Source organism: Topomyia yanbarensis, chromosome 3 (assembly GCF_030247195.1).
Source record: "Topomyia yanbarensis strain Yona2022 chromosome 3, ASM3024719v1, whole genome shotgun sequence".
Lineage (NCBI taxonomy): Eukaryota > Metazoa > Arthropoda > Insecta > Diptera > Culicidae > Topomyia > Topomyia yanbarensis.
In genome coordinates this window covers 78872550-78890684 of record NC_080672.1, presented here as the reverse complement: position 1 = coordinate 78890684, position 18135 = coordinate 78872550, and the positions used below count along the sequence as shown (strand labels likewise).

General features: G+C 37.2%; 1 protein-coding gene and 1 long non-coding RNA gene across 2 annotated transcripts; one reads left to right on the top strand and one right to left on the bottom strand.

Annotated features, from left to right (window-relative positions):
• Nucleotides 1-1465: 1465 nt before the first annotated feature.
• Nucleotides 1466-2575, bottom strand: LOC131690370 (leucine-rich repeat-containing protein 40-like). Its single transcript, XM_058976084.1, has 2 exons — nt 2422-2575; nt 1466-2352 (listed from the first exon to the last, which is right to left on the bottom strand). The coding sequence occupies exons 1-2, from the start codon at nt 2436-2438 to the stop codon at nt 1599-1601; spliced, it is 771 nt and encodes a 256-aa protein (XP_058832067.1). The 5' UTR covers nt 2439-2575; the 3' UTR covers nt 1466-1598.
• Nucleotides 2576-13849: 11274 nt separating this feature from the next.
• On the top strand, nt 13850-15606 carry LOC131691296 (uncharacterized). The gene is made up of 4 exons (XR_009305750.1): nt 13850-13919; nt 14172-14574; nt 14685-14881; nt 14955-15606. It is a non-coding gene; the product is annotated as an uncharacterized LOC131691296 (long non-coding RNA).
• The last annotated feature ends 2529 nt before the right edge of the window (nt 15607-18135 follow it).

The window sequence follows — 18135 nt, the reverse complement described above, 5'->3', positions numbered from 1 at the left end:
ATCATAATATTTTTTGAATATACATAATTCAATACATGAGAAATTGAGGAAAAATATAAAATATCAATATTTCAAAAATAAATTTTTGAGGTTTTGGCCAGCCTCCAGCCACTGTGCAACGGGTCGAAGTCATAGCGCTCACACGATTCAATGGGAGCGGAATGAACGGTATGACGGAAGCAAGTCGATTCATACTGATATCACTAACACTACTCACGTAAGATTCATCTTACGAATACCATAGTGCTATCTTAGCCACATCTGAATATACTACATTGGACAATTACTCATTTTTAGTTATTCCTCCACAAATATAATAAACATTGCACTGAAGCGTATCTTCATTTTAGCTGGAGAATACGTTTATGATTAGTTCACTTCATATAAAAGCACTGGTTAAACGCTAGGATGGACCTAGTGTTATCATATGTTATTCATATATACGGTGGAACACATTATCGCCATATTTTTCAGATAGGCTGCCACAATAAACATAATATTTTTGCATCCAGCGCACAGGAAAGAATCACCAGTGCGGCCAAACTAAAACAGATACTTGAACATATATTGTAATGAAATTCCAGGAATAAGTATTAATCCATTATTTCAAGTTATTCAATCGATTGCTCATTGCGTCATTGCTCATTTTATTTTCATCTGCACATAAATTTCGGCTCTAGAAAATGTAATGATTGATATAAAACTAGTCATTAACACTTGCTAGCCTTCTGATAATTTCTGCGAGCGCAATTCTGCGATCTATTCTATACAGCTCAGATTCATTCAGGTGTGTAATGTTTGTGTTTGTATTGATTGGGTGAAATAAGTAAAATGATTTGTTTGACAGAGCATGCGATGACATTATAGAGATGGTATTTTCCGGTCTAGTCGGACCCGTCGAGTGGTATATAATACGCGGTTGAAACGTCGCAGTTTGAAGCGTTTGCATAATATTTCTATATGGGAAAGGCAAATAAAGACAATTTTACACATTTCAAGTATCGAAGAAATTATATTCTGAGTGTATATATCAATATCACATAAGACCACTTTAAATCGGTAGTCAGGTTCAAAGGAAATTGAATATCAATTAACGGTAACGGAGTAAGAAACTGAACTCATGTAATATTATTTATTGAATTTGGTAACGCTTGTTCTGGAGCAGACGAAGGTGGCCAGAGTGGTCAAAGAGATAATCAACCATAATGGACTCATTTAGATATTATAGCGATATTGATTTTTTTTGAATATTCAAGGTTAAGGCCAACAGCTTAACTCCGTAACTCCGGAACCATAACTTAGATCCGAATAAAATTAGGCATACTATACCTTTCATTTGAAACCAAATTTGAGGAAATTCAGTTGACCATCTCCTGAAGCACTCTAAATGAAAACAATCAAACGTGTAACTGCCAGGATAAAGGAACTGTCGTCAATGAGGATTACTGTACGAAATCCCAACATATTTATCTCAGAGTTACAAAATATTCGTCTATATTTGAGCGAACATCTCCCCAAAAATTTCACTTCGAGTATTTTCACATTCACTATTTGCTATACTATAAATTAACGATCCTGTCAGCGTCAGTGGGGGTCTGTTAGAAAGTTACTCTCAGTAGCATGGGGAAAGCCCGTCGAACCTCGAAGTAATCTAGCCGGCGGATCGGGTTTCCCGTGAGATTCAACATTCGCAGTGCTGGGAAGGTCCAGTACTTCAGTTCTATCTCGAGCAACTGATTGTCCGCCATGTCCAATCGTTCCAGGTAGTACAGCGTCAACTGAATACTGCCCGGTCTAGCCTCGAGCAGACGGTTATGCGCGAAATCGATCGTTTGGATGTACGGCATGAACGTGAACAGTTCAAAGTTTAACAAATGCACCAAATTTTCACTCATGTCCAGTTCTTCCAGCTGATTCAGATACTTGAAACTGGCAACACTACTAACCAAATTGTTTTTCATGTTTAACTTTCGCAAACTGTAACTTCTATCGGCATCGATAAAGACGCGCGTAATCCAATTGTTGGATACATCCAGTTCCAGAACCGTATTTGGCATGTCCAGTCCTTGCATTCGAACTTCGTTCATTTTCAGATATCGCACTCGGCTCATCCGTCGGAACAAACCGGCTGAAAATACACTGACCACGCTGTCTGTGTTGGCAAAGTCATAGTGCTGACCGATGCGAATTTTCTCGTACTGGTCGTCCGGGAAACGTAATCCTCGCACATCCGTGCGTGAAGTAATGTAAATCTTCTGCAGCGTACACCAGCCATCTTCGATCACCTGGCAGATGTAGCGCTCGTTGCGCGCTTTAGCCAGCATTGCTAGACTTAGCAGAAACAACACAAAACTTGGGAAATAGACAGAAAACACACGATTAGATTCTAGGATATGATCTCGTTTTCACGAGGGAACTTACAACTTTAGTGCTACCATTATGCTGGAATGTCTAGACAGTTCTGATCCGTTAGACGACTGATCGAGTGAGATCGGTTTGTCGAGCCGCGGATCCGAAGTGACTGGTACGCATCAATTTGAAGTATTTTGTTATGTAAACCGTCTCTAGCACGCAACGGGCGATACAGATCATCTGTGATCAATTATGATCCGCGCCGTGGTGGGGGGTCTCGTAGCGAGAGATGGCAAGCCTAACAGAACTCGACCTCGGGAACGATCTGGAGATCCCCTGGCGCTATAATAAGCAATGCCACAAATTGCACACAATTGCACATAGATCTTTATTAGCCCTCCCATTTAAGGTCTAATGTAATAATTGACGAATCATTTACAGCTGGGAATGTAAATGACATGCCCTTCGGTGGTATCGACAAAAGAGCACAAGTGCGGGTATGATCACCGCGCTACTTTGTCGAACGAAAATGATCCGCACGCAGTCACGTTGCTCATGTGCGCGCGAATTAGCTTGATAATTAAGTCAGAATGCTCGAGAGTTTGATGGAAAATAATAGTTTATTGGTGCATGCGTGAGTGCAGTCATGAATGATGCAGTTATTAACATTTTCGCACCTGGTAGAACGATAAATAGATGCGATCGTCATACCCTGGATAATGCCAAGCTGAGATAGCATTTAATGAGTTGTTTGATTATATTAGTCATCTATGATTTGTACTACACAATATTGTCTATCACGCGAGTTTCGGTACAATTTGGAATGTTTCGTCCTGGTACAGAAAGTAAGGCGCTCATCGTTAAAACCAGATGTTTAATATATTTCAACTCCATCCTAAAAAAATTCTTAGTGTCAGCACTAGGCCCGTATTTTGGAATTTTTCTGTACGATAAGAGTCATAAGCGAAATCTGTCGAAATAGGAGTGATCGTGAATTTAATTCGTTTGTGATAAAAGTTTTCGTTATTTAAGACTTAATAGAAAGTCATTAGAATAATTAGAAATAATAAACATGTTAAAACTAACTTTTTAAATATCACCATGGCGACTTCCGGTTTTGCGAAGTTCTATGCAATCCTAGCTGTAGGGTTAGTTTTGGAATGAAATTAGCTTTTAGATGACGGACCACGATGTATTCTAGAATAATGTTCTATTTCTGATTAACAAATAAAGATATATGGTATAGGACATTTGGTTATCTTTATTCACGCAGCCATCCGCTGTACCTCCATTGTCTCATATTATTTCACTTTCATCAGAAATTTGTTTTCGTCGCATGAACACGTCATAGACGACAGAGAGCTGGTATGTAGTGCGATATCTCCTACTGTTAAGTTTAAACTTTTCCGTCTACAAGTTTACTATCCCAATTCGGTTGAACATTTTTTGTGTGCTTCCGACCTAAAGCACAATCAGTAATCAAAGTCCCGCAAAATGGCTGATTGCTCGTCGCAGTCGGTAACTTGAAAAAAAGTAAACGCGATTGTTTTTGATCTGCGCTTCCCGCTGGAATATCATGTATATATCCCCGATCGAGAGGTCGGAATAGTTGGCGTAGTTGTAAAAACAGGTCTCATTTGGGGTTGTAGTTTTATTAAGCTCTAACTTCAGTCTAGTGTGTGTGGGTATGTAATTTAAATCTTTTTGACCCAGTGCCAACCACATGTTTGCCGCATTCCTGTCATAGTAAGTATTCTTGTTTTGATGCATAAAAAAGTAATTGAATGTTGAAAATCACCAAATCGTGCATTTGATTATATATTACCATTAATTTACAAACATTTTGGTTCATGGAACAATGTTTTAGGTTCTATATTTCTGAAGGAAATCGTGTTTAATCGCGTGGTGGAAAGCAAGATATACCGCATCAGCGGCAAGGAATACACACGGCGTTGGAAAAACGCATTCCAGCGAAAGTGATTCCCAAGGACGTAAATCCTTTTCTGTGATATTTGACGATACTATTAATTAATAAAGTTTGGTCAAAGAAATATTGCATAGGGTAAGGTGGGGCAAATCAGACCTAGTAAATGGTTTTGGCTGTAAAATTCTCATTTTACAGCGGATCAAATCGTTTTATATACCAAATTAAAGGTAATACTTCTGTGCAACTTTCTATGTATAGAATTTTATTTGAATCTTGTGAAAATTTTGGGATACAAGCGTTTTACGGAAAAGTTCAGTTTTATCGTTTTCAAAAATGATGGGGTAAACCCGACCGCCTATGTTTCTGGTTGATTTAGTACAGATATAACCCAACTTTTAGGGTTTTTTCAATGATAAATCAAATAATGTTATTATATTGAATTGTAACGTGAAGAAAATGGAATTCAATCAATCTTGAAATATCAAAATCACGAGCAGTAGGGAAACTGGGGGTAAGACGGACATATTAAGGATAGACTAAAATATAACATAGTAAGAGAATGTTTTTGTCAACATGTAATACTCTATGTTGTAGATCCATATGTTGGCTTTCGAATGCCCAAAGGGATTGTGTTACAAAAATCAATAATTATCATTTTTTGAAGAACTGAAAAACGAATAAATATCTGCACTTTTTCCAGACTGCGGGTGAAACGGACATATGGTGGGGGTAAGACGGACATGTTGCAGAAAGGATGATCACAATACAAAATATTAAAATTTACTGTTTCTAGCGAAGGTTTTGAATAGATTGTGGTTCTTTTTAATATATACGTTCAACTCGAGGTGAAAAATAACGTTTGGGGGATCGATTTAGAGTTGAAGCAAATGATGCTTTTTCTAATATCGTTTATGCCGTTGCCATAAGAGAGCTGATCAGTTACATTCACTTATACGAAACTGAAAGGTTATATATTAAATGCATAATTGGAAACATCAGTTCCTCGATTACACGCAGCCATAGTATGGGACCTGCACAAAATCGTGTACCATTTCCAGGTTCTAGGAATTCGGTACTTAGCTTCGGTCACATTAACGTATATCCTGCAGTCTACAGCATGTGAGACTTCAGTTAACTGGATGGTTCTCCACGTTTGATTGTTAGAATTTCGTTTTGACACGCGAAACATTCATATAAGGACGAATCAATAGAATTAATCAAGACTGTCCTTCTTGCCCCACCAGTACACACATTTTTTAAACGTTTGTACTTATTCACGCATAAATCAACTTACCTGTTATTTTCCACGAAGATGTCACTTAAGAGTTACTTTATCGAAATAAAGGAAAAAATCCGCGAAAGAATTGATTTTTACGTCGATAAACCTTAAAATCGGAAACTTGAAAATTATATCAGCACGAAACTGCACTACTGATTCTCAATATTTGCTTAAATTGTACACGTTTAGCAGTATTCAAGGCCTACTAAGTGTTTCATAATTCAAGTTTACTCATAATGATAGGGTACACATACAATACAATTGAAGTTTTAATGTTATATCCCAAAAATAACCATGTGTCCGTCTTACCCAACCTGTCCGTCTTACCCACAGTTCCCCTAGTACGTAAAGATATTACCATTTGCATCGGTGCAATTGCTCGACGCATACTATATTCATCACGTTTTTGTGTTTTTCGTTTGTAATTATGAACCATTGTGCAAAAAATAATAAATAATAATTATAATAATAATATATTTCCATTTGATAAATAAACATTTTCTTAGCAAAAAAGCGGTCGGATTTACCGCACTATTTAGAGGTCGGATTAGCCCCACCGCGTCATTTTTCATTACGATTCAATTAAAAAAATATGAAAAAAGTTGGACTGAATTCATCTATGTACTTTGTAGGACTTTAACCAAAGAATTTAAATCCACTTACATTTTTATGCAATCACTTTAACAATCAGAAATATCCTGTAGTCAATGATGCACAAAAATCAAATCAAAAATTGTAAAAACACACTTATTGTCGTTTGAGCATCTCAATGTAGACTAATAAAATGCTGTCATGCCACCATTAGGATTAGTTTCGATGCTCTACACGACAACATTGATGTTAGTTCGCGTAGTGCTTCTGATTTTCGATAACAGAGGGAGTCAGGTTTACTCATGGATCGGATTTGCCCCACCTTACCCTGTACACTCGAATCACGTCTTACCGGTAAATTAGTACCAAGAGAAATTCGTTTTATCGACAGTGTAGAAAACGAAAACAACAAAATAAATATATGTGTATGCTTTATGTTATGTGCATCTTGATTATAGTGCTTTCAATTTCTGGCACCTATTCTTCAAGACCATTCCGTAAATACCCATATTAATTGGATTATAGCAAATTTTGCTAAACCGGAAGTCGCCATCTTGGATTTCAAATCAATTTCTGGCATCTTCTCTTCAAGACCATTCCGAAAATACCCATATTAATTGGGTTATAGCGAATTTTGCTAAACCGGAAGTCGCCATCTTGGATTTCAAAATGGTGTCAAAAATCAATTTCTTGCGCCTACTCTTCAAGACCATTCCGAAAATACCCATATCACCAATTTCTGGCACCTACTCGACAAGACCATTCCGAAAATACCCATATTGATTGGGATATAGCGAATTTCGCTAAACCGGAAGTCGCCATGTTGGATTTCAAAATGGCGTCAAAAAGAAATTTCTGGCAAGACCATTCCGAAATTACCCATATTGATTGGGCTATAGCGATTTCATTTAACCGGAAGTCGCCATCTTTGATTTGAAAATGGCGTCAAAAATCAATTTCTGACTCCTACTCGTCAAGGCCATTCCGAAAATACCCATATTGATCGGGTTATAGCGAATTTAGCTAAACCGAAAGTCGCCATCTTGGATTTCAAAATGGTGTCAAAAATCTATTTTTGGCACTTACTCGTCCAGTCCATTCCGGAAATACCCATATCGTTGAGGTGCGAGCCATAAGGAGTCTTCCAGACCCGTCTCTTCCACATTTCCGAAAATTTTCTTAGTCTTTTGCATTCAAAAGGATTTTTTGCAAATACCGCGTTAATTGCGAAATCCGCGCAAAATAAAAACTGCCAAAATTCTTCTAAGTTCTTTGCATTTAAAAGGACTTAGAAAATTTTCCGGAAAAAGTCAAGTCATTTGCATTCAAAAGGACTTAGAATATTTTTGCAAAAACCGCGTTATTTGGAAAAGCCACGTAAATAAAACCGAGTTAATTAGAAAATCCGCTTAAAAACCGCATTGATTAAAAATCCGCGTAAAAAACAGCATGCTTTATAGTATAGATCCTCAAAATGCCATATTTTTTTATATCTTTATTTTATGCCATATTTTTTATTTCTTGCAATATTTACTCAATAAATAGTATATTTTAGTAAAAACTTTCTAACAAGAGAAGCTAGAGGTTCGGCATATTAAGACAAATTGTTCTCCCTTAAAATATCTGAAAGTATTTATAAAGTGATCTTAATGAAAATTCAAAACTGCAAAAGTTATACAAAGAAAACCATTTTTCTAAGAAACACATTTTTTTGTAAATTTCTTATAATAGAGTTTCAGAGTCTTCGATAAAGTTTTTTAAAATTTTATTTTTTTCAATTTTCTGGAAGACAGCGAAACACTATCTCGAACCTTACCCACTATTTAAAATAAATTTAAAAATGTTCAGCGTGAAAGTAATTTAATAATATTATAAAGGGTCAGTTCATGAAAAACCATTTTCTTAATATAACTTTTTCAGTTTTCGTTTTTATTCAACCTATCCTTCTGATGTTTTTCGAAGCTTTTGAAGTCCAACATTTTCTTCTAACACATCAAAACTCTAGCTTATATCGTTCAAAAGATACAAGCACTTAATATATCTAAAATAGATTATTTTAACTCAATTTTATGAAATTTAAAAAAATATCGTTTTCGCAATTTTTTGCTTAATTTTAACTCTAATCATTACCTTATTTATAGTTGAAAAAGAATTATCTTTTATTCGCCCCAATAAGTTATATTGTTATTCCAAAAAACCCCATTTTTGGCGAAAAAGTGCTCATAACTTTTCAACGAAAATAGTTAGATATGCGGTGCCTTGAAACAAATCTTTCGCCTTAAACAATCTTAAAGTTGTCTGAAGACTACTTCTATTTTAAATCAAAGTTATTTGAATATAACAGTTTTTCTAAGAAACACCCTAACCTTCGCTTTTGAATTTGTTGTAAAAGTATGACAGCTTACATGTCTTCAGCAAAACTTTTCCAAAACTTGTCGTTCTACAACTTCGCTGAAGGTCGTTTGGCTCTAGCTGGAATGATTGAAAAGTAGCTTTTTGATCTTGGTAAAATTAGAACCACCCTGACTGTTGTTTTAACAAAAAGAAGGAGCTCACAAACTACGAAAAATTCTCCTAATACTTAATTGGGCTAAGTTGTTTAGATTTAGTAAAATTACAAAATTCGTGCTAAATTTGCATTCTTGACCATTGTGCAACGTATGGAACGATCCGCTCTACCTAGCCTTAATTCAGTCTACAGCTTACACAAATTTTATAATGCGAGCAACTGCTCTCAGTCGTAATGAACATGAGGACAGAACATGATTCGTGAAACGCATTTCAAACTATTAGAATGTAAAAATCGGATATGAAATTCAAGCGCAATTTCGGATCGCGTTCTTTCCTTATAAGAATGTTTTAAGTTTTAAGTTCCTCTCACAAAAAGTTGGCAAGGATGAATTTCCAGTATGGACATCAGTTAAAAATAAATAATTCGTTCGCAGGACAATCCGTATATAGTCACATTCAATAATATAATTCGGCAAGATGCGGAAGGAATAATGAACCTTACTGATAAAGCCTATAGCTCTATACCACAATAATTAAGGATCAGTTACATATGCTTGAGTATTAGCTCCCTTTACATAGGTTCGTCTATGTATGGAGAAGAAATATCTGGATACGCAATTGCTTTACTGCCGGACAGTGACATATCAAACTATATGAAGCTCCGTAATAGAACTCAAGAAAACCCGTAGTAGTAGTATGTGATAATTGAGTTTGCAAGTATCAGCCATTGTGTTTGAAAAAAGCCACAAATTCCTTGACTTTTTTCGATTCACATCAGATAGAGAAGATTTTGTTTGAAGGCAACAGCAAGCTACGCCAATGCTTGGCATGTTTGGATGCAGCCCAAGAGCGAAGCTAGTCCTTTAGCCAGTGGCGCACAGTGGGACCAGTCCAAAACCTGTTTTAATCCACCTAGCGGTGCAATTGTGCCTTTCTCATTTCTCTAAACTATGGCACGGAGGCTTTTTATGTTCAACATAATCGTGGAAATGTCCATTACATTCTTAGTATACTTTGCACTTATACACAATGGCATGCCAGTCACGAACTTGATGAGCTACGTGTCGACGGTGAAACACTTGAAACAAAAAAATATCATACTCCATTAGTCTAATCAGCATTAGATCAATGTTATCTGCTTGCTAACTCATTTTGTCATGCGGGGATGGGTATGTGAGGAGGGCGAAAGTCCCATGAATGAACGACTCCCCAGCTTAAATTGGTATGCTTTGTAATATAGTGGTGGTTTAAAGATGATGGGGTTGAAAGGGAGGGGTATGAGGTGGTGGTCTGAGCGGTGATTTAAGGAGATTTTTAAAGGAGGGGAGTGAACAGTAGAGGGGGGGGGGGTAACCCCTCTCCGTAAACCATCAACTACGCCCCTGTTAAAATCCAGAAACCTTATGCGAGTTGAAAAAAAAATTTGGCCCTCCGGCCCGGGATTAGGTTGACGTTTTTCAGAGTGATTGCATAACCTTTCTATATGAGAAAGGCAAAAATGTGCAAAATCCAAAAACGTGAATCTTCGTCAATTTTTTTTCGTGTTTGCATCAAATCTCGACGTTTTATGCACCTTGAATACATTTAGCATCAAAAATAAAAATTCTATTTTTTATTTTTCCTATAGTTTTTATGCGAAATTTCTGTGTGGCCGCACTCTGAAACCCGTAATTCCGGAACCAGAATTCCGATCGATCCAAAATTCAATAGCAGCCGATGGGAAGGTTGCACCTTTCATTTGAGACTAAGTTTGGGCAAATCGGTCCAGCCATCTCTGAGAAAAATGAGTGACATTATTTGACACATACGCACATACATACACACACACACATACACACACACATACATACACACATACACACACACATACAGACTTTTTCCGATCTCGACGAACTGAGTCGAATGGGATATGACACTCGGCCCTCCGGGCCGGGATTAGGTTGACGTTTTTCAGAGTGATTGCATAACCTTTCTATATGAGAAAGGCAAAAATGTGCAAAATCCAAAAACGTGAATCTTCGTCAAATTTTTTTCGTGTTTGCATCAAATCTCGACGTTTTATGCACCTTGAATACATTTAGCATCAAAAATAAAAATTCTATTTTTAATTTTTCCTATAGTTTTTATGCGAAATTTCTGTGTGGCCGCACTCTGAAACCCGTAATTCCGGAACCAGAATTCCGATCGATCCAAAATTTAATAGCAGCCGATGGGAAGGTTGCACCTTTCATTTGAGACTAAGTTTGGGCAAATCGGTCCAGCCATCTCTGAGAAAAATGAGTGACATTATTTGACACATACGCACATACATACACACACACACATACACACACACATACACACACACATACACACATACATACACACATACACACACACATACAGACTTTTTCCGATCTCGACGAACTGAGTCGAATGGGATATGACACTCGGCCCTCCGGGCCGGGATTAGGTTGACGTTTTTCAGAGTGATTGCATAACCTTTCTATATGAGAAAGGCAAAAAGGTGGGACAAAACCTACTTGAGGCCTTAGATGTCATTTTAGAGCCAGCCTTTCTTCGTAGGATATGTTCACAATATTATTCTGCAACTTTTTAAATATAATATTTTTTTGTTGGACTAAAGTAGAGTACCCGAGCAAAAAGAATGTTTCAAATTTTTTTTTGGAGGGTCGACGTCTTCAACAAAGTTGTAGAATGTTATGTTTTGAATAACTTCTTCTAAGATATCACAGACATCAGACCTCATTTTTGGGGCAAAATTGTTGTTTATTGTAAATATGACCTAAAAATCAGTTTTTCGAATTTCCATGCTAAAAACCATAACTGTTTAATATATAATGTTCTACAAACTTTCAGGTATACCTAAAATACAACTTTTAGTTTAAGGAACTAATAACGTAAAATCAATATTTTAGCTTCTAAAACTATTTTTCATATAAATTTGATCTATTTTCATCAAAAATTTCTGTTCTTTTGGGCACTTTTGTGCAGCCAAACTTTGGCTATTCCGATACTCTACTATTCCTAGAATAAATTATTTTTTTTTTACATTTTAACGACATTCAATTAGCTAGAGCTTACTGGGTAGGGAAAGTTATGAAAATTAGAGCCATAGTACTCAAGTGAGAGCAAGGATGTGAAGTAAACAGATCGGAAAACTAGAAGTGGCAAGGTCATTAGAACAGGCTTAACATCGTACGGGCTTAATCTTTGTCTTCTGTTAATGAGGGTCGAGCTTAGGCAGTATAACTACGAATCACCCGAGTTCACTAACATGTGTCCTAATAAAGGTAGACGTGTCTATCTTTACCGTGACAACCGACGGCCGAAAATGAATATTATACAACTTTGCTGAAGTCCTCAACCATCTAAAACAATAGAAAAGATTGAATTATATTGAGAATATTGTTACAAAGACACATAGATTCTATAATATCTAAGGCCTCAAAAAGATATTGTTCTACTTTTATGAATTTGTAGAACTAACCTTATTGGTTAATCTGAAGTAGAAATCCCGAACTAAAAAAAATCAAATTTTGTTTAAATGGATAGGTGTTCAGCATGAAACATGAAATGCAGTTTCAATAATTGGGGCTCGTATGATCATCGCAAATGAAAATTGAAAAAGGGTCTTAAAGCATATTTACCTTTCACACATCTTTTCTCAAAAATCATAAACCAAATGAAGATTTTGGATGGAATGGCAACATGTCTTCTGCAAAATTTATAAAAATACTCTCCTCTACAACTTCGTCGAGGACAGCAAAGCGCTATCCCTTCTGGTTCAAAAGATAAATTTAATATAGACTACTACGATCAATTTAAAACAAAAATAATATTGCCGGCGCTTTTTACGCACACAAACATTGTAGAAAATTTAAAATTGCTAATATGGACAGTTTTGACTCGAATGAATTATGTACCTCAAAACACTGCCTTGAACCACTGTGCACTGTAAGTTCGAATATTTTGACAGCAGTTTGGGTTCGAACCTAAGTTTCACCTAAATCAAAAACGACACTAGAATTTGGACACTTTATTTATTCTGTAGCAGCGCCTCTAGTGGTCGGATATGGAATATAACGTATTTCAGTGAAGAAAGTGTCGTTTTGACAGGCACACTATTGAAAAAGTCGTGGTAGATAGAAGACGAGAAAGGTAATTTTATCCTACAAATAACACGCCGAGAATCCGACCTGGTTGATAAGTTGAACATCGCCCTTTCTGTAGATTCCCGGACAGGCGTTTTTCTGGCCGCAGCACGAGGTGATGTCCCCGGTAAATCCAAGTTTATTTTCGCCAATAAATTCGCCAGGAAACTAATGATCTGACAAAAAATTAGTAGCTGTGGACTCAAAACCGAACTTTTCAGAACCATCAACACGATGGAGTCGAAGTTGTATAAACAGGAGTGTCTTGAGAAATATATACATTCTTTCATCAGGGCTCATAAAGGTCCATATGGCTGCACGACTAGGTTCTGTTACTGACTTCGGTCGTATCTCATTAATCGTCAAGATTCTGCTTGTATTGGTACTGCTCAATTCAATTACTCTCCGAAAATAACACTGCAGTTCCTCAAGGCAGTACACTCGCACCACTGCTATTTTCGCTGTTTGTTAACGATGTTTTGCCGATATTTTTAGTCCTGGTAGCACACTCTTAACATATATTTCGTTATTCGTGATAAGCCTGACTTCTTCGCACTACAAACCATCCTGGATACTTAAGTGTGTGCAGAATATGATGGATTTGTATATTCTAAATTGCATTGTGACCACCTTTTTTGCACTGAAAACGCCATCGAATATGACTACTTGGTGTAAATTTTGGATAATCAGCTTACTTACCCACGTCACGTTTCTGCTACAATCGACAACTGAGATGCAACATGATCTCCAGCGAATTTCATGATCCTTTAAGTTTTACACTGTTTACTGTTCGTTGGTGCGTTCGATGATCGAATTCGGCAATGTCATTTGGAATCCTTGCAATGTTGCTTGGATCAATATGATCTAAGCAGGTTCAGAGACGGTTATGAGGTGCGCTCAAGGGCGTGACACTCTTTTATAAAAATATTTCACGTGGTTTTATATTTTTTATATCTCTCTATATTTATTTATAATTGTCTATAAAAGTTATAACTGTATTCGAATCGTTGAAAGTTCGAAAATAAAATTCGAACACCATAGTAGCCTTAGTTACCGCGAGTGATTATAAACAATGAAAAAAATGGTGTTGCATCAACAAGAAGTGGTAAGTATCCAAATATTTTGCATAATTCTTGCTGATTTGAGTTAGTATCCGGCCCCAGACACTTAACCGATCCTAACTAGAACCTGGGTACTAACGAGAACCAGCGAAAATTATTGGCTCATTTTCTGACTGGACGTACTGGGACTCACCTGCGGTGGTTCTCCTGGTTAAGTGAAATAGTAGCCAGACACGAAAATGCAGTTTGGTCCATTCCCAGTCTTGTTTTACGTTTACCTCTTTACCTCAAAACAGCTCTGTCTTAACACCGATAGTGATTAAGCCATCCCAACGGAAACAAACAGCCACAATTCCAGCGTTTTTCACCAACATTTCACAGCAGCACCACAAATTAGGATTTTCCATCATCCGACTGGTCGGTAGCAATAACGATGAAGCGATGCTTCTGCCAAAGGGTTTGACTCCAATTCAACAGCCGCAACTAGTGCAAATTCACAGGTGCAAACGATGCAAGCCAATCAGGATCAAGTGCAGATGACCATTCGTCGCAGGAACAACCACAAACTAGAATTATCATCACCCAGATTCCGTAGTAGATACAGCAACGGCACCTTCAGGTACAACAGCAGTATACAATACAGTCCCAAGCAGCAAAAACATCACAATCAGGAGGAACCACTGCAGCAGCCGCAACAAGGTGAGTTATTTTTGACTATTATTTTTTATTTCAAAAAGATCATTGTATTGTAATAATCCTACTATTTAAGAGAAAAAATCTCGTGCTCAAAAATTTCATATCACTTTCAGATTGAATTGGCCACAAATCGATCAACAGCAGTAACGGAACATACCCGGTCAACCGTAAACACAACAGCAAGGTACTCGGCGGAAGGGATTTCTGTATTTGTGCGTGTGTATGACTCGTTTTTGAAAAAAGCGCTTTCCTTCGATTCTCTGGCACGCTACCGGGGAAATCCATTACCATTAAGTTGAACGAGAACCAGGTAATGTTGCAAACTAGTTCAATATCAATCAACCTGTACTGATTTGGCATTTTCTTCTTTCGTATAGGAATAGGAATGAGTCCTTCGGGGAGACGACGCGTAATGGTTAATGTTGGTGGAGTTGCAGATCACGCTCTGAAAATATCGCAAAGTATATCCCCCTCAGCAGCACGCAACCCCGACACGAAAGGTGGTACGCAAAGCCCCTGAAAACAACGACAGCCCGTTAATATTTAGCATAGCATAAAAAGCCTAGTAGTTAGAAGATAGATGGCACATAATAGCAAGTCAGTCCCATGTTCTGTACTATCGCTATACGCATAACTGTTCCATGTGCTATGGAATTTTCGATGCACATAACATTAACCTTTAAACGCATGAAACTCATTTTCATTGGTATTCATTTTTCGGTATGGATGCGATATTTACCTCTTGTTGAGGCTTAATATCACAGAATTCGGTATGTTGCCAAATGACAACAGTATGCATTTAAGGGTTCAGTAAAAAAACATCAAGAAAATGAGATAACAATCAATAGTCCTTACCGTTGTCGTAATTTGCTGTAACTGATGACGTTTGCAGCATTACGTAACCAACAAAGTAGTGTTTAGCCTAGAAAAGTCCCTCAATCTTTCACACAGAAAAAAGATTAGTATGTTCAATAAATTTATGGATTAAATTTAATAAATAAAATTATTGGTCGGGAGACAATAAATTTATTTATTGAATTCAATAAAATTTATTTATTATTTCAATAGAAGGATTTTTTGATCCCTTTTCCAATATTTATTTTATTAAAATTAGAACGAAATTATTGAAATTAAAACTGTTTTTATTGAAAGCAAAAGTTCATTGTTCTAAGAAAAAAATGTTTTCAGACCAATTGGTTGAAGTAATAAATAAATTATTGGATTCAATACCATATATTTTTGGTTTAAATATACTTAATTTTTTTGCGTGTATGATTTTCCCTCTTCGGGCTTGGTGCCATCAAGACGTAAGGCTTGTACAAAATCAATCTGATCACACAATAGTAATTCTTACTCTTCGTGTTGTTTCGCATTTTTTAAACCGAATTTATACAAAGCCGATGCCAAGTGTTCTGCTCCGCTTCCCACTTCCGAGTTGGACATCTTCTCCCGCTCATCCATTACAATTTCCTCTTTTTCACCTTTTTTGATATCTTGCGGCATATGATATCGTTAAACTCGCTCCAACTATCTTGCGTTCCCATGTTCCTTAGAAATCTGTAGCAAGTTTATTGTATACTCCCGATCCTGCAGTTCCCGCTCAGTGCTCTCCGTTGCCTCAAATAGATACTTATCATCCATATTGTCTTCTTCGTGTTCTGCAACCTTGCATTATTACGTTTCTACAAATATTGGCGGTGTGATTAAACTTTCAACTCGGCTAGTAACTTGTCTCGATCATCCGTTTCGAGTCATACGGCTGCCTCTTGACAAGCATTTCTGCTAGTTGATTCCACAACTTTCCTAGCGTTGAAGGTCGCGGTTGGTCCTTTTTCTGCAACCGTTGCGAAAACTCGTCACGTTCGTTGATTATGATAATCGACGAAGCAAGCTCACGAGCGGGCGTTACACACGGAGTGCTTGAGTAATTTTGGGCTTGTCAAAGATATCGTTAGATTTCGGGTGGACTTGAAACGGCTCATCTCCAGTGCCACGTTGGATGCGGAAGTTTTCAGTTTTTCGGTGATGCCCCGATTTTTTGGATTTCCGGACGGAGGTCTGGTAGGCTGTCTATGTCTCGTGGTGATCTCTCCGCATATCGGTAGAATAAATTTAGCCCCGGTCGACAGGTAGATATCGTTGATGACTAACTTAAACTCCTTCGTCGCGTTCTTAGCGCTAGCATTCCTGGTTAATGACATGGCAATTTTGGTGATATACATAAGCCATAGAGCAGAAAATTGCGTAAACGAAGAAATTCCATCAAACCTGCTAATGTTACCTTATCAGTATGCAATCGGACGGCTATCTTTACCCTGCGGAAAAGCTCAATCGTTCTAGCAATGTACCATTTCCTTGGCAATCTTGAACATTTTCTCTTCGACTGTCAGATCCAGCTTGTACAACAGTTTGAAATTAGATTGCTGCTAACAAGCATCTATCATTACCTGCGGTAATTCAGTAGCTCCTCCCACGGCTGTGATCCGAAACAACGGCCGCAAAAGTTCCAGCTAGTTTACAAATTTCTTGATAAGATCGTGCTCCGCTCTACTGTCGGTAGAATGATATTGATGGTTACAACAACCGGAGCTCTGTACTTCAATCAGTTCGCTTAAGTTAATTCGGTAATCCATTCTCGACCAGTTCCACATTTTCCATGATATGCACAATGGGGCTGTGCCAATAACCGGCGGACCACCACCAATACACGAACCGTCGTCGCGGGAATTTGGGATCTTACCCGACGCACGGCAACTTTTCCATTCCTCGTCAGATCCAAAACCAGCCTCAGTTATCACGTAGTCAGATTTGCCAATGTAAATAATAAAAAATGACAACTCATAAATTCACCGCACACTGAGAATAATTTCGAAAGAAAGTTCGAAAATTCTGCAATGCATATTTGCTTATAAAGTTTATAAAATTATAATCTGCCCTATAATTCTACAAAAACATTATAATTGTATAATATTTTATAATTTATTGGAAGTGTCACGCCCTAGGGTGCGCTTCTTTCTGACATGAGACCAAATATGTTATCCAGTCATCACAATAATTCAGGAAATCAACGAGTTCTCCGCACTATGAGTATAGTGTGATCAGTGATGCAAATTTTCATTTTCAAATGCAAACTTGCAGTTCAATTCACCCCAACCATGATTCAAATTCAAAGCCTCCCTTAATCATTCACTTTCAAGTTGGCGGGATTTTCATCACTAAACCGTACGCCTTCATTTCAAATTGATGCTTTTTCATTCACCAACCAAAAATGTCATCTGCTCTGTAGATACTAGTTTAGCTTAAATGTTGACATGTCTTGCGTTTTTAAGCTTACATGAACAGTAAGAAGTATGTACAGAGTAGTTTTGCTTGAAAAACCTAATCAATACCTTAGTAGCAGGATATTCACAGAGTCAATGAAATTGAAAATGAATGAAAAATGATTGAGAAAAACTACGAATTGAACATAGTAGGACATGATTTGAGATTTGTTCCACCTTCAAGTTCAAAACAATCTGTTGAAAATTTGCAGCTCTGAGTGTGATGGGAATTCGCAGGCGTCAT